General features: G+C 36.8%; 2 protein-coding genes across 5 annotated transcripts in view; one reads left to right on the top strand and one right to left on the bottom strand.

The window, feature by feature from the left end:
• Nucleotides 1–27,774, top strand: part of LOC131425143 (uncharacterized) — a 149,518-nt gene that overhangs the window by 109,743 nt on the left and 12,001 nt on the right. For all 3 annotated transcript variants that reach the window (XM_058586763.1, XM_058586766.1, XM_058586764.1), the window contains one exon: nt 11,725–13,225. In XM_058586763.1, the coding sequence (XP_058442746.1) occupies nt 11,942–13,225 (1,284 nt within the window). In that variant the 5' untranslated portion in view covers nt 11,725–11,941. The remainder of the gene's footprint in view (nt 1–11,724; nt 13,226–27,774) is intronic.
• Nucleotides 1,752–6,227, bottom strand: LOC131425144 (uncharacterized protein K02A2.6-like). 2 transcript variants are annotated; one of them, XM_058586768.1, is made up of 2 exons: nt 4,592–6,227; nt 1,752–2,357 (listed from the first exon to the last, which is right to left on the bottom strand). In XM_058586768.1, exons 1-2 carry the CDS (start codon nt 6,161–6,163, stop codon nt 2,262–2,264), a joined length of 1,668 nt encoding a protein of 555 aa, XP_058442751.1. In that variant the 5' UTR covers nt 6,164–6,227; the 3' UTR covers nt 1,752–2,261. The 2 variants fall into 2 exon arrangements, with proteins under 2 accessions (XP_058442751.1, XP_058442750.1); XM_058586767.1 differs by having other exon boundaries at nt 1,752–4,824; nt 4,882–6,188.

Raw genomic sequence — 27,774 nt, 5'->3', positions numbered from 1 at the left:
CAAGTAACAAACAAGTAATGAAACGTTTCAGTTGAGCAATGCCAAACACCCTGAGCGAACAATGAAACGTTTCAATGAGGTGTCATACCGCTGACAGACATGTGATTTCCGTACAATAATTTCTGTACAACGTTGTACGCGTACAACGATAAGGTGACAGACATGTTTTGCGCACAGAATGAATATACAGTGAAACGAAACAACTCAAAACTTAGCTTGATTTCCTAGCTCCGATGATCGATAATATAGAAACCAAAAATTTTCACGGTTTGGAGTGTATTCCTAGTAGCTGGATTATGACTGATATAATCAATGCCTCTCTGAATTATTAAACTAGTTTTGTATGTGAGTGTTCATCGGATGACTGTTTTATTCATATCAAATTTTGTAGTTTTAAGGTACATTAATGACACATTTGTACTGGGATACAGATTTTTTTTCCTTCATTGTTTAAATGTTATTAGCATTAGGGTGTCCATAATTTTGATGTTCTACCGTAACATTCACTGACAAATAAACGGAGGAAATATGATAGACACTAGCACTACTTTTTAATAAAAAAAAATTATTTCTACCCAAAAAGGTGATGAATTACCAAATTTTATTTGTAAATCATGTCGACTTTGTATAAATCCGCATAAATTTCAAGGTGTTCAGTCATAATTCCTTTTTCACCCGCATTGAGCCTCAAAATAGTAAATAAATCTAAAATAATCTTAGTATGTAACCATCAAAAACGGCATGACACACACACATATTCCAGAAAAATGTTATCAATACGAAATTTGTGTTTATGATAAACCAGATTTTAAAACCTTCTTGAATGTTAAATCATTCCGAAATAGATTTGACATAGGTTTGATACTTCATTTTGCTTCATAAATCTTATCTTATGAAAAATAGTCTACTAGACTGGAATATAATCTCATAATGGTTTTATTGGGATTTTAAGGATTTTAAAGTTGTTATGCTATGTTTATGAAGTAACACTGAAAAGTATTACGAGTATTTATTAAATTGAATATGTTACTTGGTACGTGTTCTGCTTCAACTTCCCCACACTGAAAAACATGATTCGCTGTTCTCTATTCATACCCAAAATAAGACTCTCTTTCTAAACAATTTAAAAACAAGTTTTCTTTCTATCCAACGGCATTCGACCAGATGATATAAGACAAAGTAATTATTAGGATTAGAGTTTCCAGAATTCAATATAGGTCTTCAATAAATAGGATGATCACTCAATTGGTTTATGTTTGCTATTGGATATTTATCCTTTATTATTACCACATGTGCATTCAAAATATGAATTATAATGTTTTTAAATCCATTTCAACAATAAATTTACTTGTTATTGTATGGAACGGAATGAGCCAAGATGAATATATTGTTTTCCTTATTTGTATTTCAAACCTTCATCAAATTTATGAACATTTCTTTGTTGACTGCATTTTGAAAATATGCTAAAACGTTTTATGCTGCTTGTTAGCATTTATTCGAGATTTTTTTGCAAAATAAAACGATGGTTGTTTTTTATTTGATGCTTAAAAGAAGGAAATATTGTTTCATGAGTTCACCATTGCTCGCCAATGGCGCTGGTAGCAGTCAACAGTGATGCGATTTTGCACAGTACAACGATCACTGACCGTAGTACGGAAATCACCGTTGTATCATGATGCTCGCGTGATACCACCGTGATTCAGGGTGACAGACATGTGATTTCATAGTTATAATGTATAACACCTCTTAAATCATTTGTACAATTAAAACTTTATTTCACTTTATAATTTTTTATTAATATTTAACACCGACTATTGGCACTTCCGACACCATTGACGTGTAGTTCAGAACTGAGAGCACACTCTCAATAAAGCAGTAAACTGAGTGCTCTCATATTACGCGTTATGTACTAAATACTCCTGACATAACAGTTCTCCCCTCTGAAGAATTAACTAACTCTTAAATAAATTCAAACGATGTTTGAGATTAAACTTCTTATTATAATAATGATATGCAAAATTCGTGTAAATCCAAAGATCATCCTTTCGATTGCAGACTTCACTGCTGTTGATGATTATCCTTTCGATTGCATTACAATGCGTTTTCCAGTGCTCTTTTTTGACGGACTACGGTTCGTTTTTGGTAATTTTTCTTGAGTAGGTTTTAACAGTTCGAAGTCAGAGAATCCTCTGAAAGGCCCTGTAGACGAACCAGGTATTCCGTGTAACGGTTCTTCAAGGTCATCCTTCCAACTGCGCTTCCTACCATGTGGTGTGTCTTCTGGGACTAGCAGTCTGGACGTTTGCATCACATTGTTTGCCAATTTTAATTGATTCCTGTGAGCCATAAGTATGTTCCTATTAAACGAAATTTGAAAAGTGTTATTAGATAATTGTTTTATAAATCTCGCCTCAATCCATCTCGCAATATCTGTCTTTTTAAAATTTTTATAATAAATTTTATCACCTTCCACTAGCCTAAGAAATGGATCGATTTTAGGGGTGGTAGGACTTATTATTGGACTAGGCTTTTCCAAAAAGTTTTTGTATTGTTTGGAAGGGTGAATCAAATCTAGCAACTTTTTTGGCTTGTATGCAAATACTTTATGAGAGGGAACGAAACCGTCGGAAGTGGCAATTTGGTTTCTGTAGTTAATCAAAAAGTAATTGATTTTCATAGTCACATCAAGATTCCGTAATTCTGGATCATGCATGTACTTTTTGAAACTCTCTTTCACTACCCGTACCAAGCGCTCCGCCTGTCCATTGCTACTTGGATTGTACGGAGGACTTTTTAAGACTTGCACCCCTTGCCTCTCTAAGAATGAAACAAATTCCTTAGAATTAAAAGGCGGCCCCCCATCAGTGACTACGACATCTGGAAGACCAAACCTGGCAAAGAAGCTTATAAATATATTTATGACCCTTCTTGCGTCTGTTCCGTGTGGCATAAAGTCTACTTCCACCCATTTCGAGAAGCTGTCTACAATAAGTAAAAATGTTTTCCTATCAAAATGAAAGAAATCCGCGTGTAAACGGCTGAATGGTCTAGTCGTTGGAATCCATTTACTGTGACTAGGTTTAGTCGGAACAGTTGCCATTTTGATACAAGCCTCACATTTTCGCAAGTAGTTTTCTATATCATTGTTTATTCCCGGCCAAAATACAGTATTCCTCGCTAGCTTTTTCATTTTAACCATACCAATATGGTTGGCATGTAACATTTTCAAAATACCAGCTCTTAAAGCCACCGGAACGATGACCCTGTCCTGGTAGACTAAACAATTTTCAACAATATCCAAATCATTTCTTAGCGAAAACATGTCTTTAAAGGATTCAGGAATGGTTTTTGGCCACCCATTTTCCATAAAATTTCTGATGTGTGTCAGCTGTGTATCATTTCTAGTCTGGCTCGCTATTAGTCCAACATCTAGAGGAAAACGGTCTGTCAAATTCAAACTATTTATGCCACCGATATCCAAACTTCGAGGTACAGCTTGCTGCAATGGGAATCTCGAGCAGAAGTCGGCATTTCCCATATGCGAAGATTTTCTGTAAACTATATTGAACTCATATATGGACAACTCTAAAATATACCTCTGAATTCTGGTTACAATCAACGAATTGTTTCCATTTTTCCCGAATATGCCCACTAAAGGCTTGTGGTCTGTATACACCTTAAATTTTTGTCCATAAAGAAACTTGTGAAATTTCTTAATGGTGCATACAAGTGCTAATGCCTCCAAATGCAAAATCGGGTATTTCTTTTGGGCTGCATTTAGTGAGAAAGAGGTGAAGCATATCGGTTTTTCTATTTCCCCAATTTCATGAGCTAAAACTCCACCCAATCCGTACGAACTAGCATCCGATATAACCACTAATGGTTTATTTGGATCATAGAACTCCAGTAAGTTTGCTTTCAACAAGGCCTGTTTTCCATTCTGGAAAGCTTCTTGACATTCCTTTGTCCAAATAAATTTAACATTAGCAGTCAGTAAAGCATATAAGCTTCTTAACTTAGTTGACATATGTGAAACGAATTTGTTATAATAGTTAATCAAGCCTAGAAACGCTCTTAACTCTGCTACATTCGTAGGCGGTTTAGCTTCACTTATCGTGGATAATTTCTCAGGCGCAGGCAACAAACCTTTGTCCGTAATGAGATGTCCCAAATAAGGTAATTTTGTGACAAAAAACTTACACTTCTTAAAATTAACCTTAATATTTACTTTAAGCAGTCTGTCAAGAACTAGTTTCAAATTCTTGTAACATTCGTCAAAATTTTCACCTGCTATTAGGACGTCGTCCAAGTAACAGCTTACTTTTTCCAGTCCACACAGGACCTGGTCCATAATTTTTTGAAAAATCGCAGCACTGCTGGAAGCACCTTGTGGCAGTCGATTATATATAAAAAGACCCTTAATAGTGTTTATCACAGTATATTGTCTGGACCGTTCTGAAAGAAGAACCTGCGTATAAGCTCCAGCCAAATCGAGACAACAAAAAATCCTACAACCCGCTAAAGTGGCGAAAATATCCTGAGCTAGCGGTAGCGGATAAGTGTTCGGTACAATAACTTTGTTCAAAGATACCTTGCAATCAACAACCATGCGAATATCTTGATCCTTCTTCACGACAACAATAACCGGCGAAGCCCATTCGCTGGCTTCAATAGGCGTTATTACTTTTTGCTGTTCCAGCATGTCCAAATGCTCTAGCATTTTATCCTTCAGTTTAAACGGCACAGTGTACGCTTTCTTGAATATCGGCTGTTCATGCTTCAGAATTAGCTCACCTTCATAGCCCACTATAGGTTCTGAAAAATCTTTATTAAAAACTTGTTTATATCTTGATTTCAAACAATCCGTAACTTTTTCAATACCTTTCTCATCAGTCAAGCTATTAACTGAAGACACGGATACGAAGCCAGATCTCCAATCAGGGTAAAAGCAATCAAGCCAAGAACGACCAATCAAGGGAACAAATCGATTACGGCATTCCAAAACCACTAGCATATGCTGGTGCTCGAAGCCATTCAATTTCACCTTGACATCGATCTCCCCCAAGATTTTCAACCGTTTACCGTTCACCACAACAAGCTGTCGCTTGCTGCTGACTAACGGTATGTTACTAAACAATTTTTGGAAATCCGCTTCACTTATAACCGATACCGCTGATCCTGAATCAATTTCCATACTCAAGACACAGCCTTGAACAACAGCCTCCACCATGCATGGATCATTATTTTTTTTTATTGTAGATATCATCATGCACTCTAGGCCATCAGTCTCAACAGAAGAATCTCGTTCTTTAGACCTTTTGAAGTTATAGCTTTCTTCCCTAGTATCATTTTTTAAAAATCTGACTGAATTTCTGTTTTTATAACTATAGCAGTCTCTTCTAAGATGGCCCTTCTTTTTACAATAATTACAAATAGCACTAGCATATGAGTTCCGATTTCTACTGGCAGAAGCCGATCTTTTCCTAAAATCGCGCCTAAAACTAACACGATTTTCATTATAACCGTACCCATTTTTCCTATGCTGTCCACTAAAACGTCTATCATTATAACGATCATTGTCAAAAATTTCTCTCCGTCCCAAACGGTTCTTTATTGCTAACACACCATCGACATCTATTTTATTCGCATTAATTAACCTAGCTCTTTTTCCTGCCAATTCACTGTTCACTATTTTTCGCTCTACTGTAGTTAAGGCCAAATCTTCTTCCAATAACAAAGATCTCTGCAAGTCCTTATCAAAAACACCCATAATCAAACGATCTCTAATAGCTGTATCTTTGAATTCTTTGAAGTCACAATGCTCAGCTTGTAGCTTAATCGCTAAAATAAAATTTTCAGCTGACTCATCTGACCCCTGGAATCGGTTATAAAAACGGTATCTTTGCATCATATCAGGCTCTATTTTATCGAACCTCTCCTTAAGCTTTTTAACTATATCATCATACTTTAATGTTTTCAGTTCAACTGCTGGAAATATTAACTTCAGCTCATCGTAGACTACAGAACCGGAGAGAGCGATCAAAATTGACTTTTTCTTCTCTTCCGCCCATCCATTCAGTTGACTCAGGAATTCAAGTCGTTCAATATAATTGGAAAACGACGTTCCTGCTAAATAATGATCCAAAGATCCGATCATTGCCATCCTTCTATATATATATATATATTTTTTTTTTTTAAATCAATAGATACAAAAAAGAGAAAAGAAAAATTTGGAGACTTACGAGTTGATGAACTATACCAAACGAACAACCTTTGACGGTAAAGCAATGCAACTGCACTTTTCAGTTCGGTTTGACCTTGACCTAGTGCTTGAGGGCAACTCACTTTCGTTGGAAAATATGCCGATGACAACAAATTATAGCAGCTTACTATTTCCGTCTCACTCCCGCACTCACTGATCAACCGTCTGTATCTCAGCCTGCGTGAGTTATTCTATCGGTGAGAGGTAGATAAACTTGAGACCGTACCGGTTCGCTCTTTTTTTTTTTTTTTTCAATTCCTACGAGCTTTTCTGAGGACGCTACTTTTCAGAAACACAGAGTAGGGGCTGAAAAAGAGGAACAAAATGGTTGTTACAATTAAAATAGAATGCACACAGTTGTTGAAAATTTAATGCTTCCTCTATAGGTTTTCACATTCAATTTATTCTTCGCTCAAAAGTGGCCTGAATAGAGATCTGCACTATTTTTTTTTACACTATATCACCAGCACACTTTCTTCGGCTCAAGATTTCTGGCTTGTCGCCTGCAAAATCTCTAAATACTTACGCTTCTCACTCTAGATTTTAAACATCCGTTTGAGAACCTTTTCCTCGTCGCCAACTATAATGTATAACACCTCTTAAATCATTTGTACAATTAAAACTTTATTTCACTTTATAATTTTTTATTAATATTTAACACCGACTATTGGCACTTCCGACACCATTGACGTGTAGTTCAGAACTGAGAGCACACTCTCAATAAAGCAGTAAACTGAGTGCTCTCATATTACGCGTTATGTACTAAATACTCCTGACATAACAATAGTGTACAGTGATTCCGATATCACATGTCTGTCATAAGCATCACTCGTGCAGTTGAGCAAAGACACAATCCCATCAAAGTTACTTGTATGCATGAAAGTAAAAAAATGTCTCAGTTGTTTCAACCAATTATTCAGTTATTTGAACATAAGACGCCAATTGCAATAAATATTTTTTAGTGTTAGCCTCTTCGGGGGGCAGCTAATCGTTCACGGCTTGAACAACAAAATTTTACCTAATTAACTGCTTATATCTTTATCACTAAACTCACAAAGGATATAGAAATGAATCAAAAGATTACAATTCTCAAAAGGGAACTCGTCAGAAAAATGGTCACAGGGAATTAGGAATTTTTTCCTTCACTTGCAGAATGGCTCGCTGGTAAACCTAATGCTACAGATACGCTTTCAAGAAAATACAAATAGTACCACTACACATGGAAAACTTGTTTTACAATTAACTGATATATTCTTCTGCATACTTTCACTTACATAAAACGACCACTAAGTAACTAACATAAATGACGTTCATTTACCATTGAAAATTTTCAATATGAAACGCTTCTGGTGAAATGAAGAGGTTTTTTGTTCTGCGTTATGCTGTCTTCGTTCTCCGCCAAGTGACAGCATTTGAATACAACAATTTCGGTTACCTGAACGGTTATGACAAAATCAACAGATATGTTAGTAAAATCAACAACATTTTAGTTGAAACAACCAGGGCGTGAAACAATAATTGCAATACTTTAATTTTGTGATCTGCGGGTTCTCCGTGTAGGTTTAATTGCGAAGATCGGGTGGGACCTCAAAGATCCGCATTGCTTAAAAGCGTTATATTGCTCCTTGGTTCGTCCGTTACTGAAAATACTAGCCTAATTTGGAATCCGTATCAGCTGGCTTGGAACTTACGGATTGAACGCGTACAGAAAAGATTTATTCGTTTTGCTCTAAGAAACCTCCCTTGGAGGAATCCGCTTGAGCTCCCACCGTATCGATGTCGACTGATCAGATGCGACTCATTGGAACTACGCAGAAAAATTCAGCAAGCTGTTTTTGTGGCAAAACTGACTAACGGTGATATCGACTCTTCGAAGATTCTGTCTCTACTTGAGTTCCGTGCTTCACAACGATCGCTGCGCTCCATCAGTTTACTTCAGCCGAGATTTTATCGAACGACGTTGGGATATTACGAACCGATAACATCTTGCTTGAGGACGTTTGGCACTGTTGAACATCTTTTCGACTTTGGTGAACTAACTCACAAATTTTCGCAGAAAGTACTACGTTCTACAATTTTATGATACATATTCATTAAGACATTTTTATTGTTAGATGAATTTAATAATAATAACCACATCAGCATGGCCGAACAATTTTCCGAAATGCGCTTGCCTTCGGGGTTTTGGTTCGGAGTCAAAATAAGGCGGCCTTGGAAGGCTCAATGGGTCGGAAAGGTCATCACGTTGATTTTCGGGGATCGTCATATCATACTTTTAGTGAGTTACCTCGAAAAATGAAAAAAAATCAGTCAGTCCGAGGGAGGAAATCTGTTGTTCAAGTATGATATTACCACAAATGTATCAAAGTGATTTACCTAGTAACAAGCAACAACTGCACCAAATTTTCAATTATGTCTTTATTTAAATAATATGCTAATTATGTCTTTCGATTTAAATAACTTGCTGAACAAATTTACTTGCTCACATCCAGTTATTAAAACTAGTCGTATCCTCCAATAGACTCCAATACAACAAATACCTTATGATAAAAAAAAACCGGAATTTTCATTTTAAAATTCCCGCGCTTGTCCAATCGGTAAACTTTTATTCTCCCAACGTTGGCAACACTTTTATACACATTCTGTCAAATTTTGAGGCATATCGTACGATTAGTTTTTGTTTGGCGTCTATACAAAGAAGTTGAAAAATTTTCGTGTGGCGATTTTTATAATGGATGAAAATTTAGAACAACGGCTCGCCTTCGAAGCGCCATTCGGTCGATTGTTGTGCGGTTTCGACGTCATATTCATAGATCCAAACCTCATTACCAGTTATGATGCATTCGATGAATGTGGGGTCACTATCTGGGTTGGAAATCATCTCTTTGGCCACATCAACACGACGCTGTTTTTGAATGGAATTCAGCTTTTTTGGCACCAGCCGAGAAGCGACGCGTTTCAAACCCAAAACATCAGTTAAAATGTGTTCGGCTGATCCATAAGAGATGCCCAACAACACAGCAATCTCTCTAATCGGTACAGAACGATTTTGCAAAACGATTTGCTTCGTCGATTCAATGTTTTCTTCAGTAACAGATGTTGTTGGGCGGCCAGGGAAATAAGTATGAAGTTTTGAAGAGAGGGGTCATACCAAAAATTGTTTATGTACGATCTGTTGACAGATAAACGGCATTTCATACATGCGCACCTGGTGTTGTTGAATAGTGAATCCATACAACTTTTGCCTTTCTTTACCGAAAGGATATTGAAATTCTGGAAACCCCGATTTCGAACAGAGCCTCGGAGATCCACGGTGATTTATACCATTCGACTCAGCTCGAAGAGATACGAAAACGATTTTTCTATCAGCTAAATTTTCTCGGAGATAACCAAACCGATATCTACAGGGTTGGGTAAGTTTGAATGCTACTATTGGTTCATTGGTCAAATTCGAAATTCAAATGGCAGTCATTTTCTGAGATATATAGTATAAATGACGTAACCGACAAAACGCACATTTTGTCATTTTTCTCTGAGATGGCCCAACCTATTTCAACAAACTAAGGCTCGTTTGGAAGCCACATCTAAATTATAATTCAAGTTTGATGTTGAAATGACCATCATTTCTGGTTCCGGAAATGCAATGGCATAAGTGACATAACCGACTAATTGCACTTCTTTTATCGGTTCGTTTTTCTCAAAGACGACTCAACAAATTTCGAAAAACTAATACTTATTTAGAAGCCACTACAAGGTCATTGATCAATTTCGTAAAAGCTATGGCAACGGTTACGGTTCGAGAGATGTAATCTTATAAATCACTGTACCGACCATTCGCAGTGCATATCACTACGCTATATTTTATCAGAGATGCCAGAACCAATTTTGAAAATCTCAAATATCTTTTAAAGTTACTATTAGGTTAAATAATAAGTTCACAATGTTCATGGTGAACACTTATTGTTCGTATAAATGTTTTAATCAGACTCGAATAACTCGAGAAAGATTATCACTCCACTAAGTGGATTAAGATTAGATATATTTCAGTTTATGTGTAGACTAAAATGAATTGACATTCTTTTTAAGTTTGCCGATTGTTTGATAAGAGTTGTGGGTGACTAAGGCAATCAATTTTTATCGAGGATTGTTTGGACTGCTCGCATCTTTACTGGGCGATATTACAGGGTGCGTACGACATTTTAAGGACATCCATATATATGGCTGTAATTTATGAAGATTTTTTTACTTAGATCATTAATGAAGGACTAAAAAGTTATGCAAAAAATGAAGAAATATTCAGTTATTGTCGCTATATGCACAAAACGTATCGATTTAAAATTTGAATCTCCAATTTTTTCAACTTTGCCAGATCATGCGTACATAAAGCTCATCGTGTATTGATACCGATGTAGAAACTGTTGCAAATCTTAAATACGACTATACCTATTCCAGCAAGACTGTGCTCCTACACACAAAGCGATGACGTTACAAGATTGTATGGCCGAAAACTTTTATACCCACATCACTCCAAACTTATGGCTACCTAGCTCCCCGAATCTTAATCTCCTTGATTGTTACGTATGGAGCGCAGTTGAGCGAGAGACCAATAAACATCCCCATAACACTATATCATTACTAAAAGATGCTATAACAACCACAATGACCAACATGAACAAAGGGCATTTGATTCGGGCATGCGGTCATTTCCGATCTTGGGCTGAGTCCGTTATTGCCGCTAATGGGGATTTTATTGAATAATTTTTACAGTCTAAGATTAAATAAACGTTATGTAAAAATTTCGCAGAATTCTAAGAAAAAAAATAAGAATAAATAATTTGTACTATCAACTTGCCCTACGCACTCTGTGGTAGGCAGATAGTGTTAGTGATTCTGTCATTTTGTGTTATTAGGAATGAATAGAAAAATTGTGTGAGTCTATCTGTATTGGTTGGTTTCCTATATATTCCAACAGTTTAGGTTTTGACCTCCGTCATGACGAGAACATCTAAGAGAGGTTCAGGTCCGTTATTATCTTCATGCGTGAACCTGATATTTTAGTTTTTCTTGCTAATCATTTCCTAGAAGGCGTTTAAATTGTTATGCTTGATTATGCAAAATATAAAACTTCGAAGTTTGCATTAAAAACTCTCATGTGAACGGGAAAAGGGTGCAGATAATTTGTATTTTGTTAAAGTAACTCGGGTTTCCACAAAAATTTAGTCATCGAAGCGAAAAAGCAGTTTTTTGCTGGCTAAAATAATATTTCTCATTGATTTTATATAAGTGTTCGTTATACGTTATACGTTATATAATGTTTGTAAAAGTTTTCCTCGGAGATATTTAACCCGTCTAGAGCTAATTCACAATGGCTCAATTAATAAGAGTTTTTTATAAATTTTAATATATAACCATAGTATAATCAGTAATAACAATTATGATTATTATTATTATTATTGTTTCAGGTGGAACTCAACTGCTGAGACAACTACACAACTCTAAGAATCCTGTGTGTTAACCACCACCACTGTCTGTAAAAGTGCTGCTAATTCTACTTCATTCGAAGGAATCTCACTAGTGTCTATTGAGGTGAAAATAACTAATAGTAACCATCCCATTCGATGTGATAGCACTAAAATAATAATAACAATAACGTTAACAATAATTGCTGTTGTGGAAATAATGGACATGTGCAAAATGTCATCGAGGATACCTCGTCGCCAGTTGATGAAACATGTAATCATAAATGCGACATGTTTGCTAATTATATGCGCAGCTGCTGCCGCCCCATCGCCCACTCGAGCGGAGGATATGGTGAAATCAGGAATAAGAGATGGAGGCAATGAACGAAAGAGCACCAGCAGAACCAGTCGTGTACAATCGATTTCCGACTACGTTGGCGCCGGAAACAGACCAGACAATAAGCAGCCGCTCTCTGTGCATAGAAATTTGCTGCTCGAGCGAAAATTTTATGAGAATAACCACGATAAAACTTTATCTCCCGTAAAGTCTGATTATGGTATTAAGGATTTGGATATCAAACGTAACACCCAGTTTAGTACACTTGTAAGATGGAAGAGGAACTCTAATAACTTCAGTACAAATAGTAATTTTAATATTCTAAATTTATCCAACAAGAATCTCAGTAACGCAAAACAGTTGGCAGACGAGTTATCAAACTATAGCCACATGCAAAGCAATTACGAGATTAGTCACTACTACAACCTTAGCGATATCAGTGCGTTAGATCTATCCCGAAACAATCTTTCGGGTGAACTTCCGACAATTGTGCAGAGAAACTTTTCCACCCTGTCTTGGTTGGACCTGTCGGAAAATAATCTCACCACAGCAGAAAAATTAACTTTCCCATCGCTGAAATATTTAAATCTCTCCTGCAATAGTATAAAACGATTTTCCAGCTCCCACCTGCGAAACTTGACAAGACTGGATTTATCGCAAAATTCCATCGCTAGCAGTGCTTCGCTCTCACCCCTCTTGCTGCGAAAACTTACTGATCTAGATCTCAGCTGCAATCAATTGGAAACATTAGGAAAAAGTTTTCTCTTCCAAATCCGTGCGCTGAAACGGTTAGATTTCTCTGACAACGCAATCAAGCGACTAAATCGTTCCATTTTCTATAACCTTATTAACCTCGAACAGTTGAATCTCGCCGGTAATCAGATCGACGTTATTGAAAATGACACTTTCGCCTATCTGCTGAATCTACAATTTTTGGACCTATCTAGAAATAATATCGGACCCGGCTCGATTCGAGCACTGCAGGGTATTCCGGCACTGATTGGACTCTCACTGGCTAACAATGTCCGACTCGGACCGGTTCTGCACGAATTTGTCGCATCCTGGAGTCTGAAAGAACTGGACGCTAGTGGAACTGGGCTGTGCAAGATACCCACGGCTCTGGCGCAATCGGTCAAATCTCTGAAGCTAGCCAATAATTTGCTGAACGTGAGTATTTTTAGTAACCGGTAGTTTGCTCATCAGATTCGTCTCAGGTTGGTTGTCCTTGCAATTTTTAATTTTCTGTTTTTTATGTTTAATAAAATGTTTCGTACCATATGCTCACTGTGGATTACCGAAATCGGTATATACAAAAGCTTAACACCTCAGTCAAAAATGTCACCGATTTAATTATGAAAACAACACTTTTTTTTCAAATTTCGATTTTATTCATCATTTTATTTCCCTTGCAATACAATTGCTTCAACCGTGTTCCAACATTTTTACATCACTTTTATACCACGATTATTTCGTAGCCTCAAAAAACACTTCAGTCTCAGCGACGACCGCATCACTCGATGCAAATCGTTTTCCAGCAAACTTCTTTTTTAAATCTTCAAACAGAGAACAGTCGCTTGGGCCAAATCTGACGAATATGTTGGATAACAATTCGACAAGTTGTTTTTGATTAGCTGTAAGAAACCGCGGCAGCAATGTTGCAAACATTTTATTTTTTTTATATATAAGTGCCAATGCAAAACAGTGAACACTACATTTTTATATACTACCTTGATCGAAAAGTTCCCGGAATCACCATCGTATTTATTTTTTATTTTTTTATGTTGCCACATCTGTCGTTGATTCTATATCAAATTTTCAGCTTAATATCGGGACATTTGTAAAAGTTATGCTGTATTGAGTACATCTGCGATTGTGCGTGTCCTCAATTTTGTACTGTTTTCAAAATGGAATTGAATTTGTAACAACGAGGTTGCATTAGATTTTGCGTTAAAAACGGTTTCAATGATACGACGATCACAAAAACTCTCTCTCTCTCTCAGTGTGTGTGTGCACGTGTGGGTGTGTGGGTGTGTGTGGGTGTGTGTGTGGGTCTGGGTGTGTGTGTATGTGACAAATAATGTCGCTCAATTTTCTCAGAGATGGCTTAACCGATTTTCACAAACTAAGATTCAAATCAGGGGTGGAACATAATTATTGTGGATATTATAATGAATTTTAAAACAAATTATTTTTGGTGAGTAAAATTTTGGTTTTACTTAGAATTTAAAAATATCTTCATCGCTATCAGTATCACTGTCTGATTCGGGATCAACATTACAACAAAGTTAGGTTCGTTTTAATGCTACTCTGTGTTCATTAAACAGGTTTGAAGTTCTAATGGCTGTCACTCCGGTGATATAATGGTATAAGTGACGTAAACGTCAAAGCTGATTACCACTCAATTTTATCGAATATGGATTATCCGATATTAACAATTTTGGCCTTGTTGGGTGAGTTTATTTCGTCGGTTACATCGAAAATCCATGCGTCGTGATGTATTTGAAATTTATTCAGCAATACCGTCGTGGTGGAGTAATATCATCAATCAAAACGGCTAATAATATTAACCCTTCCACGACCATAAGATGTCCAGGACGAAATATGTCAGTACAAGACAATATTTTAGCTATTGGGGGTGTACATTAAGAGAATATCACCAGAAAAACATAGCAGGGTGCATAAGTTTCCTATAATTTCATGGGAAATATTTTTTCCTGTGATTCTTAGAAATAAATAAAAGAAGATTTGGGTTCATTATATCGTAAATTAATTTATTACTTTAATTGCATTAATTATCAGAATAGTCAAAGAAATAGTTAGTTATGGCATTCTACGAAACGATTTCAAGTTCTTGTGGACGCTGCACATAACACTTTTATTATGTGTTCTATGTTCTATACGTCATTTTGCACAAACTTTTTAGTGCAATAAAGATTGATAGTTCTTTTTTCTTATTCGTTCAGAAACACATTTTTCGCCTTGGAAAAAAGTTTTCTTCAACATCCAGTAAAAAAAACATCGATTTAATAGTAATTGAAAAATCTACAACGATTTTTATAGAAGGGAAACATATTTTCCTTGAGCGTTGAGGAGTTTACATACATGCTGCGATTAATAATAATTATAATAAAAAAAGATATCCAATCTTATTGCGTGCTATGCAGCTGAATAATAGTACCCTATTTAGCTTGAATATCATGCACATAAGTAACAGGAGTGCAGGATTTCGCTACGCCAATTCAAACGCACCTTCAAACTTTGAATCTAAGTTCGTGAAAATCTACCGATATCAGTTCCATTTTGGAGTTATAGACCACTGCAATTTTAAATTTCTACATCGTGATTCAAATGAGCGACAACAACAAAAAAGTTTTCTGCGGCCTAATTCACATATTCAAGGTAATATGAATAGACATGAATGAAACATATATTTTTGAGCTTTTTATCAGAAAATCCCTACTGTTTGAATCATAGCAGATTTCAAACAGGGGGGTTTAATATTCTTACAAAATTGTATAACTGTTATTAAACTGGAGCACTCGTACCCCGTTTTTGTGAGAGCAGCTAAAGTTCCTCGCCTGAGCATGGTTGTCTTCTGAGAAAGAGAACAAGTTTGGCTCAGCGCAATAAAAAGAGCGCATAAGGTCTGCTGCTACTCGGTGTAATATACAATTCCCACAATTCAAAAAGCATTATCTCAATTTTAGTTTTGTTCACTGTGTTCGGTTTTTTGATTCACAATCAGAAATCTTGATTCATATTCTCGTGCGCAAAATGGGCTTAATTCCACCTCTGATTCAAATCAAAGGTCTTAACATTTTGATCCGACTTCCGGTTCCGGAATTACAGGGTGATATGCACTAAAAAAGGAAAAAATAGTCACACACGTTTCTCAGAGATGGCATGTCCGATTTTCACAAACTTAGATTAAAATAAAAGGTCTTATGGCCTCATACAATTTTCTTGAATTTCATTTGGATCCGTCTTTCGGTTCCGGAAATACAAGGAAATATGTGCAAATTTATTAAAAAGGTGTGCACCTAATATTCTCGGAAATCTCTTAACCGATTTTCACAAACTAAGATATTTGCTTCTTAAAATTCTTTAGAAAGTCTCTAAAGAATTTTAAGAAGCAAATATCTTAGGTTTTAAAATTCTTTAGAAAGTCTCCGAAAAGTTGACCAGATCCAACTTTCGGTTCCGGTATTACAGTGTGATTAGTGAAAATTTACAATTTCACGAGTATTTTTTCACAAGCGATGGCGAATCGAGGTGCACATTATTATTAAACTGACTACTAAATATATCCAGTTGGCAGATCTTGTTGGCTAGTGAATATATAAAACTTTTTTTGGACTACTAGTCCTCGGTTTCCGCTTCCGAAAATAGTAAAGAAATTCTCCAAAAACGGAACTAGCTTCGATTTCTTAACAACGGTTAAACCGATTTTCACATATTATGATATCATGTTCTCGCTCTCCAACTAGTTCTCACCCTTTCATAACAAGTGCTATGATTGAAAAAGCTTGTATTAAGATGAAATCATCTTCCAAAGCTGGACCGGATGATATTCCTTCATTAGTATTAAAAAAGTGCTCAAAGAGTCTTCTTATTCCACTGTCGATGTTGTTCAATATTTCTCTTAGATCAGGAACATTTCCAAATATTTGGAAAAAATCATTATTTTCCCAGTTTTCAAAAAGGGAAATAAAGCCGATGTATCCAATCATCGTGGTATAGCTGCACTATGTGCCGTATCTAAATTATTGGAAACTATAGTTCTGGATTTCTTGAAACACAACAGCAACAACTACATTTCCGAAACTCAGCACGGATTCATGCCGAAACGATCAACTGCAACAAACTCACTCTGCTACACTTCTTTTATAGTTCGATCTCTACAAGCACGCCTACAGGTAGATGCAATCTAAACTGATTTCTCTGCAGCCTTTGATAAAATAAAACACCAAATAGCAGTAGCAAAACTTAATAGACTTGGTTTCAGTGGATTGTTGCTAAATTGGCTCGAGTCGTATCTAATTGGTCGCGAAATGTCTGTGAAGATCGGAGACTTCATTACAGTGCCTTTCGCTGTCAACTCTGGAGTCCCTCAAGGCAGTCACTTAGGTCCATTCTTATTTTTACTCTACCTCAATGATCTCAACTTCATATTGAAATGCCACAAACTATCCTTCGCAGACGACTTCAAGCTATTTTATTTAGTTAAATGTCAAGAAGACACTATATATTTGCAGTCACAGTTAGACTTATTCACAAACTGGTGTCAGGATAATAGAATGGTTTTGAATGCCTCGAAGTGTTCCGTTTTGTCGTTTACTCGTAAACGCTAACTGATTACCTACGACTATAGCATCTCGCACAATATACTGAAACTTGAATCTTCCGTGAAAGATTTGGGTATCATTCTTGATTCCAAGCTGGACTTCAAAAGTCACATCGACTATGTGATTTCGAAGGCCTCCAAGCTCTTGGGTTTCGTCTTTCGTATTACCAAGAGCTTTACTAATGTATACTGTCTTAAGGCATTATATTGTGCTCTTATCCGTTCGACGCTAGAATATGCAGCTGTTGTCTGGGCACCTCACTATCAAATCGACATTGCACGCATCGAAACTATCCAGCGTAAATTTGTTAGATTCGCTCTGCGCAATTTACCTTGGAGGGATCCCACTAATCTTCCTAGCTACAAAGATCGTTGTAAGCTTATTGACCTGGATCTGCTATCTGTTCGTAGGAATGTCTCCAAAGCCGTTTTTGTTGCTGATTTATCACAATCACGTATCGATTGTCCCGAACTTCTGCAATTGATTAATCTGGACATTCATCGAAGTAATCTACGCTCTCATCGTTTCTTGAGTTTACCCATTGCACGAACAAATTATGGTTACAATGAACCATTTTCCAGTATGTGCAGGACATGCAATAGCTGCTCCAATGTTTTCGACTTTCATCTATCCCGAAATATGATCAAACGATTGTTTCATTGCCACTTGTCAGATTAACTTTGGATCAGGGATTGTCTGTAACCGTTTGTATTTTTGTTCAACCTAGTGATGGTTGAACAAAAATACAAAAATATCTCTCATCACCGTTGGAAGCTAATCAGATTCGCTCGATAATACTAACCCTTTTGCTTCCCTTCTCATTTTCGTCGTCTTCTTTATTTCTATTGGAAACTAATCAGATTCGCTTGCAAATACTAACCCGCTTGCACTTTCTGCTTTCCTCCGTCTTCCACCATCTTTTCGATTACTAATTAGATCTACTTGCCGATTCTAACCCCGTCTTTCTCTGTCTTCCACCATCTTTTCGATCACTAATTAGATCTACATGCCGATTCTAACCCCGTTGTTCGACCACGCTTACTTTCCACCCCCTCCACCTACCTTCATCATCCATTTACCTATCCCTTTTTCTCCGCCATTTGAAGCAAGAACACTATTGCTGCCCTGTAGTGCTTGGTGTCATCAACTAGATATAGAGTTATAGGTTTAGTTTTAATTATTAGTTTTTATTGTTAGTGTTAAGCCTTATTGTATCTGTTGGATCATTGTAATCTGTTGATACGAAAGATGAGGAGGTTTTATGCCTGCTGGAGAGAGAGATTGCCAAATTTCATCTCCATCGGGCTTTTCCCTGCTCTCAAAAAATTAACCAAAAAATTGAAGTTCTCATTATCTTTAAATATACTGTTCAATTTCATCCTGATCCGAATTCCGGTTCCGAAGTTATATGGGGACTATGCAAAACTATAGTACGCGACGGTATGTGCGACTTTGCTCCGTTCGCAGCGTACTTTATTCGATTTCGTATAGCGTGCAGGGTTGCCACTTTAAAATTTATATTTTTCTGGTGAAAAAAATGTAAATTTCAAATTCTTTTATTCAATTTGTATCTACTTGTTAGTGGTATTACAAGTACACTTATTCCCTTTCTCATATAGAAAGTTTATGCAATCACTTGAAAAATTGTCTAGTGCAAATTGGCCCAGAGGCTTCCTATACAGCTATCAATGTCATTTCGTAAAAATTATAGAGAAGCGGACTGAGACATGAGCCTTGTGGGAGACTCATGTAATTAATTCTGAATGTTGTCCAATCGCCATGTGAAACTCAAATTCTCTCGAAGAACATCAATGGAAACTGAATCAAATGCTCCTTTTATGTCCTAAAATACAGATGACATTTGTTGTTTTTGAGTGAAGGCAATTTGGATGTCAGACGAAAGCAATGCAAGGCAATCATTCGTCCTATTATTTCTACGGAAGCCAAGTTGAGTATCTGACAGCAAGCTATTCATCTCGACCCAAGTGTCGAGACGTCGAAGAATATTCGAACAATTTTCGAACAATTTTCTAATGCATATTTTTCGAACAATTTTCTAATGCAGGACAACATGGCAAGAGGCCTATATGAGTTGTGATTGGAAGCTGGTTTCCCCGGCTTTTGAATAACTTTCACTTGCCTCCAGTCGGCTGGAACAATATTTTGCTCAAGAAACTTGTTGAACAATTCCAACAAGCCTAAAACAAAATTTAATTCTCTCCAACCAAGGAGCGTTATTGTTACAAGACAAGAATGCTATAGAAAATTCCATCATTGAAATGGAGCTATCAATGGAACCATTATTTGGAGTAGACTCTCGAATAATGCTCTACGTAGGAACAGACAAAGTCAAATATCCAAAGGTTCGAGTATTCCTCACTCTCATTTTCTACGATACGATTCCTCATTCGTCTGGCCGTGTTCCAAAGAGTGCTCATTGAGGTTTCTCTAGACCAACCCTCGACAAAATGTCTCCAATATCTACATTTCTTCATGAACTACTGAGTACAATTGTTTGCATTCGAGTATTCTCACACCTACAAGCATAGAGTTCTTGAAACGACCAACACCTTGCTTGAGTAATTCATCTACCGAAAGATTCGCTTCGGTAACAACACCGTCGATTTCGACATCTTTGGAAGGTATGTATACTTTATACTCTCTAGTGAATAGTTCCGAAGAGACAATATCATTCGCTTGTTTTAAAGAATTTACTACAACACGGATTTTATCTTTGTTTACTTTTACGATCTTTTTTATTGAAGAGAATCGTAATATCAAATCTAAAGAAATTTGTAAAAGATTCAATTGCTTTTTTACCTTTTTTTATATATATAAAAAATAGGTATAGAATTCGCTCAAACTTTCGAAAAATTTTCCGAGGCCCGGAGGGCCGAATGTCATATCCCAATCGATTCAGCTCGACGAACTGAGCAAATGCCTGTGTGTGTGTGTGTATGTGTGTGTGTCTGTATGTGTGTTGTCAACTAAGAGGTCGAGATCTCAGAGATGGCAGGACCGATTTTGATCAAACTAGTCGCAAATGAAAGGTCTCCCCGTCACCCAAAACGCTATTGAATGGTTTCGAGATCGGATGTTTACTTTTTGAGTTATACGAAGTTTTATGTCAAAATTTTCAGTTTTTTGACAGTATCTGTCACATTTGATCTTTAAAACAGAATATGTTTCCAGACTTAGATTTCGCTCGGTAATACCTATCCAACAAGCCATAGATTGTTAAAATCCGTCCATTTTTAACGGAGGTATCGATATTTTTGTGTAAGCCTTATTCCAGTAGAAGGAATTTTGAGCGCTGTATGAAAAAGCAATGCTTGGGAGCAACATGAAACACGATTTTTTATACTGTTACATATAATTGTTTCTAAGTACCAAAAAGATTGTGTACAGCATCCTTTTTTATGACAATTTGCCTCGGACCAATTTTAGCACGGTTCATTTTTGGCAAAATAATCTTTCGAATATGGCATATGTAAACCAGATGATACCAGCATTATCGAGTTGGAAGTAATTCCATAATTATATTGATTTAAACTATTTACAGCAATAAATGCTGGAAGAACATGACTTCCATATACCATACGACTCAGTTCGTCGAGATCAGCAAATGCGTGTGTGACAAATAATTTCACTCAATTTTCTCGGAGATGGTTAAACCGTTTTCTACAAACTCAGATTCATATGAAAAGTCGTATACTCCCAAACAAGGTTCCTGAATTACGTTTGGATCCGACTTCTGATTGCGGAACCACAGGATGATATGTGAAACGAAATTAAAATAATGCAATTAATTTAATCTAATTAATCTCGTAGATGGCTGGACCGATCTAAGATTCAAATGAAATCTAAGAATCATCTATGATTCAAATGAGAGGTCTTAAAATCCTATAAAACCTCTTACTTTTTAGTCAGATCCGACTTCTGGTTTAGAAAATGCAGGGTGATTAGTATAAAAATGTCCATTTCACATAAATTAATCAGGTTTATCGGGTTTGCAGATTTGGATAGTCGATTACCAAATATATTTATTTCAGTTTGAGCGGTATGCGTTTTTGGATTCGGAATGTACCCCCAAATTTTAATACGCACTACAATTTCTCAAAGATGTCTACACACTGCTCAGGTGAATTTAACTGATTTCGGCTACACCGATTTTAGAATTCCGGTTCCAGTATCGAATCGATTCTCAAAGCTCAATCATTTTCTCAAAAAAGACCAAATCGAACTTCAAAAACAAATATTACAGGACTGCTAATTCCTGAATACCGGCTCTGGAAGTACCATAAATAATGACGAAAAACTCTAAAGTGGAACTTACTTCGACATCTCATGGAATGTTCAATCGATTGTCACACGCTAAGATTGAAATTCGATATGTTTTGCAGTTTCGGCATTACAGGGTAATGAATGATTAAAATCTCAATTTGCCGTTTAAAATGACGATAATTAAAATAATGTCATGAGAACTAAAACACCTAAGAATATCCATGCAAAAACACATGCGTATTGATAAAAAAAGGTATCATCTCACTGCTAGGTGGATTAATCACGTTTTTACGTCTAAAAAGACTATCCAAGGCCCGATTGTCATAAAATTTTGACAGATTACATCAAAAGAATCCCAAGGAAAAATTCATAAATTTCAGTTTTTGACCCTTCGTTCTATTAAATCGGTTCCTCGATTCGAATAGACGAAATCAGTTGATTCATATATCAACAACAACGTAGCTCGCCTTGAGTACGATTCAGACGGCCCGAGACCTTTTGCCACAGTTAACCTCCGTCATAGTTACCATCAAATTAGTTAATTGAACTATTATTCTTCATCTTCATCGTCACGGAAGATCTTGACATCTGGCACGTGTGAATATTCCGATAAAGAAATTATTTAACTAATTTTGATGGGCGCTGATATTCATGTGACGGTACGACGGACCGTCTGAATCGTATTTCAGTAGGCAGTTTCGTCGGTCGAATTTCAGGTTACGATTTCGTCGGAAGAATGCATGTTTTGAGAACTGTCAAGTTTTTATTTTATTTTGTCTCTATTGAAGGCAAAAGAGGTTTTTTTATATTGATGCAACCTGTCCGGGGAATTATTGACAACTCTAAAATGACACTCCCATTTCCCCTAGACAACTCATACATTTTTGAACTAATATTCAAATGAAAATACTTATAGCCTCAATGGAGACTTTTTAATTCTGTCCGGATCCGACTTCGGGTCCCGGAATTACAAGACAATTAGTGTTAAAAAAAGGAATTTCAATCGTTTCTATTATTACCCTGCACCAAAATAAATTGAAAAATAACCCAAACATGAGACAAAATTCTGTTTTGTCCCATAATACGCAATACTATTGTGTGGAGCGATAGAATTAACACGTTAATTCGTTATTTCATATCCGAATGGAACAAGTGGTCGGTCAGAACCGACCGATCCGACTCTGACTGAAAAATTCGCGCAAAACACAATATGGTTAATACGAAGAAATATTTCGTTGTATCTGAATAATTTTCGTTCATCCAGAATAAATTTATGAATAATGTACCCTGAACCAGAAACATTTGGTAAATTTGTCTAACTCGATAAAAATTTCCATGGCTCGAGAGTCAACACATGGGGGGCGGCCCGTTTGGCATAAGATCATTTGGCATAATACCGTTTGGCATAACGCTGTTTGGCATAATGGTCTTTTGGCATAATGGTCATTTGGCATAATGCCATTTGGCATAATAATAATTGGATTTGCAATATTTTAATCTAATGAAAATTTTCGTATGTGTTTCGATCGATTGATGTTCTGCAAGGAAAACTCGAACGAAATATGTGAAACCTTTTAATATAAGCAACTCACTTAGTGCCAGCCAATATTATGTTCGTCATAGATGATTCAGGTCGAGACGGCCGAAGGCCGCGAGTGCGCCGGCGACCCGCCATCGGAAGCGCCGGCCACTGCGGGGGGCCAGGGCCCCCGCAGAAATCACCTCTGTCTAGTTGCGGGCGTTTGCCCGGATTACCCAAAGCTAGGAGCTATCCCTCAGTTAAGTCCGAACGAGCGGCAGCGAGGTCGGACACCAGGTCATTAAAAACGATGCGGCGTAGCCGCATTAGACCTTTCAAAATTGCACTAAATTAGAACAATTCCTATTAAGCAGCATGTTCATCTGTTATGCCAAATGACTGTTATGCCAAATGACCATTATGCCAAATGACCAATATGCCAAACGGCGTTATGCCAAACGATATTATGCCAAACGACTTTATGCAAAACGTGGTAGCCCCCAACACATGACGTGCGCTGATTTATATAGAGGTATGATTTAACATTGAAAGCTCGTCTAAAGTTTACTATCAAATTTGAACAGCATAGTGGGAAGCTGACTTTCAATGTAATAACAGAGTTTCACCGAAGTCCATTGCAGCTAACTAAACTTGTATAGGAGATGCATAATAAAGTGTCTAAATTATATAACAGCTAGTAGAGTTATACACGTTTGCTATAATTGATCAACTTTAAAAGTTTCTTACCAGAAAATTGGTCAGGTCCCAGCTCCTCACAATTACATGCACACGTCCATTGTAGACATTGCAACTGACCAGAAGAAAAAGTTTTTCTATCTTCATCAGACCGAAAGAAGGAAAAACTTTTGCATAACAATACAGCACAAGAAGAGCGGCACAGCATAAAACTTCTAATTGAGAAGCACAAGAAACAAGCAGGAATATTAATGAAGACGGAAAAATACTTTGGATAAATTTTGTGGTTATAAATTTTCTGCCAATGATTTGTGGAGCACCACAAATTCAATGTTTGATTTGTAATGAACTCAGCACTTGGGGCAGACCTAAGGAATTGTTGTTGTATTTACACCAACACACGTAAATCTGACACTTGTACCAAACAAAATTTGCATAAACCAACCAATTCGGTTTATTTGGGTTTATTCACAGCCATCGAAACGGTTACCTACCATTTTCAAGATATTGTTTCCTTGTACCTACTACTAGTTTCTTAACCCTGCCACCAGTCCACCTTCACCCTACCACCAGTCCGCTGGTTGCTCAGCTATAGGGTGATGCTCGATTACGTATTCAAGCGTTTTACGACATTATTAAACAGTGGAAAACTCCTCTACATCTCTGCCCACCTTCGGCACCCGGTCAAACCAGCTTGACGAATATAGGCCAACCGTGGAGACAAAATACAGTGTCAGGTAGGAAACGACACGGATCGAGCTCAATGAATGCGGCAGGAAAACATCGTGTTGAATGAGATTTAACAGGCTCTATAGAGAAGCTGTTGAGCTGAAGGGTGTTGCCTTTCTTGTTCGTTTCGAGTAACAGTAGCTGCTAATTGCGATGCAGCCGGTGAAAATTTTTAACCGGGTGGAGAAAAGGATACCCTTTTTGAGTTTGCCTTTTACTGGCAATGTATAATATGAAAACTATTAGCATTTGGATAGAGTGTTGTCATTGCGGAAATTGTTGTTATCCTCTTGTTTGCTTCGCCGTAGACAAAATTATCTTCATTTATAAGTGGAACGTATTTCTTTTATATTATTGATTATTGTTGGAATTACAAAAAAAACTGATATTAAAACTGGAAGCGTACCAGTTATGCACCATATCGTCTGCCTCAGTTTCAAGCTCCATAACACATTGGTCAATAAGTCCTCCCCGGTCTGACAGACAAATTGCATCACTAATTCAAAATTCGTCTAGCGTTGAATAGAGACATCCTTCAGATGTCATCTGTAGACGTTTAATGGCTTTCAGTTCATTAGTGTTAATTATTCAATTACGCTACTTTTGGAAAATTTGTAATAATAGAAAAAACCTGTTTCAATTCACCTAGTGGTGTAATGATGCCTATCCCATATCTCACATATTATCATATATAAATGTATTGTATTCTTCAAAATAATTTTCTTCGATTCAAAAAAAACAAAAAGGTTTGTCCATAAACTAGTATAACCTACAGAGTGAAACAGTACTCAGGACGGTTAGGCCATCTCTGAGGAACGAAAAGAGGTACTTCCGAAACCGGAATCTGGAAACCGGTATAATCGAAGTTGGTTCGATAAAAGTGACTAGGATCCATTTTTGAGTCTATGGCTACAATCTTCGGTCATTCATCAAAAATCCAAGAACAAACAAGAAAGTCAAATTAATGTTTGGCCGTCTACTGACAATGGCTACCGATTGGAATAGTTTCGAGGCAAGTTGAGGCCATCGTCCAAGTACCATGCACGCGGGTGGTTTTAGGAATTTTTCGATGGAAATTTTTAAAAATTTGACAAAACCAAAAACATACAGACCTTTGAAATACTTTTATCTATCTACAGGGTGAAAATGGCTGGAAAATTCGGAGGATTTTCCCAGTCTCAAAAATAGCACTGAAAAAATGAGCTTTTTTGGTAATCTTTCACAATTATTTGAAAAAATAATTCAAGCTGGCAACAAGGATCACATTCGGACACATTTTTGGGAAACCTTTTCACGTTTTCCATGTAAAATCAACGAATTTCATATAACCGATTTCGTGGAAATTTTTGAAATTCGTGGATTTTCTATGAAAAGCGTGAAAAGGTTTTCCAAAAATGTGTCCGAATGTAATCTTTGTGTCCATCATAAGGTTTATTTGAAAAAAAAATTATGTCATCGAATTATTTTTCCAGATAATTGTGAAAGATCACAAAAACACTCATTTTTCAGAACTATTTTTGATAAGACTCGGTAAATCCTCCGAATTTTCCAGCCATTTTCACCTTGTAGATAGATAACAGTATTTCAAAGGTCTGTATGTTTTTGGTTTTGGCAAATTTTTCAAAATTTCCATCGAAAATTTCCTAAAACCACCGGCGCGCATGGTACTTGGGCGATGGCCTTAAGAATGTTTTTACGTGTTGTGTTTCGCCGCTTCAAGTGACGGTATCCAATTTTCAACACACTTCACCATATAATTCCGGAACCGGAAGTCGGATCCGGATGAAATTTAGCAGTTTTGTATGAGACTATGATACCTTTCATTTGAATCTAAGTTTGTTGAAATCGATCACGCCATCTCTGAGAAAAGTGAGCAAGTAAGTTAAAATAAGATTTTTTCACTAATCACCTTGTAACTCCGGAACCGGAAGTCGGATCAAAATAAAATTCAGGAGTTTTGTATAGGACAATTGAACCTTTCATCTGAATCTAATTTTGCAAGAATCAGCCGTTTCTGAGAAAAGTAAGTGTACTTATTTTCATTTTTGGCACATATTACCCTGTAATTCCGGAACTGGAAGTCGGATTCGAATAAAATTCAGAAACTTTGTGTGGGGTTAGGTTTCATTTAAATCTAAGTTCATGAAAATCGGTTTAGCCACACACACATACAGACATTTTGCGTACTCGACGAACTGAGTCGAATGGTATATGACACTCGGCCCTCCGGACTTCGGTTGGTTTTCACAGTGGTTGCATAACCTTTCTATATGAGAAAGGCAAAAATAAGTTTAGTGTCTTGATAAAACAATGGGGTAGAAATTAAACCAGAAACAATCAAATAGTTTTCGAGATATCATGACAGCAGTTTGAAGAAATTGTGTTTTGAAAAAAACGCGTTCAAAAGTTGAGCGGACTAAGAACGCTCCACCTGTACGTATTCTTGCGCGTGAATTTTTTCAACCACTTCAAATCTCGAAAAATTCTCTCTTCCTTGTCTTGTATAAATATTGCAGACGTGGTTAATGGAAAAATCGATATTTTTATCTGACCCCCTAAAGACATTGCACTCGGTGCACAACTAGAGGTGTTCTGCAGAAATCAGATACTTTATCTCTGCTTAGCGTGTTGAACCGTTAGGTGACATTAACAGTTCAGCTAACTGCTAATGCACTGATAAGTCGAGCGAAACTTAAAAATAAATAATTACGTTCATTGACGTGTTACATTAGTGGTTCATGTTGAACTGTGATGGAGCACATGCAGCTTAATATGAACAAATTTGCACCGACGAGTTGAAGGCGAAAGTAGTAGAGGTGTAATCTAAAAGGCATGGGATTGAAACGAATAGTTAGCACCAGGCCCGCACCCAGGATTTCGTTTCGGGAGGGGCCCAAAGATAAATAATAAATAATGTTACTGTATGGTTACTGCTTATGTACCTAATTTTCGGAGTGCCTTTGACGGGTGTTTTTAACAGACACTTTAAACTTTTCCACTGGAACTGTTATTGTATTACATTTCTTTACGTTAACTGTATTGTTATTTCTGTAACAAATGTCTGAGATCTTCTAAATAATTATATATCGTATTTGATTTCGGAAGGGGCCAGGGCCCCTCGGGCCCCCCCTCTGGGTACGTGA

This window comes from Malaya genurostris, chromosome 1 (genome assembly GCF_030247185.1).
Source record: "Malaya genurostris strain Urasoe2022 chromosome 1, Malgen_1.1, whole genome shotgun sequence".
Lineage (NCBI taxonomy): Eukaryota > Metazoa > Arthropoda > Insecta > Diptera > Culicidae > Malaya > Malaya genurostris.
This window is presented reverse-complemented; position numbering and strand designations above follow the sequence as displayed.

What these genes read in the sequence shown, in the direction of transcription:
- LOC131425144 (XM_058586767.1), bottom strand. Translation starts at nt 6,163, where the DNA reads ATGGCAATGATCGGATCTTTGGATCATTATTTAGCAGGAACGTCGTTT. An exon ending in TAGCTTGACTGATGAGAAAG is followed by an intron (nt 4,825 to 4,881) that starts GTATTGAAAAAG and finishes TTTTTAATAAAG; the next exon opens with ATTTTTCAGAACCTATAGTG.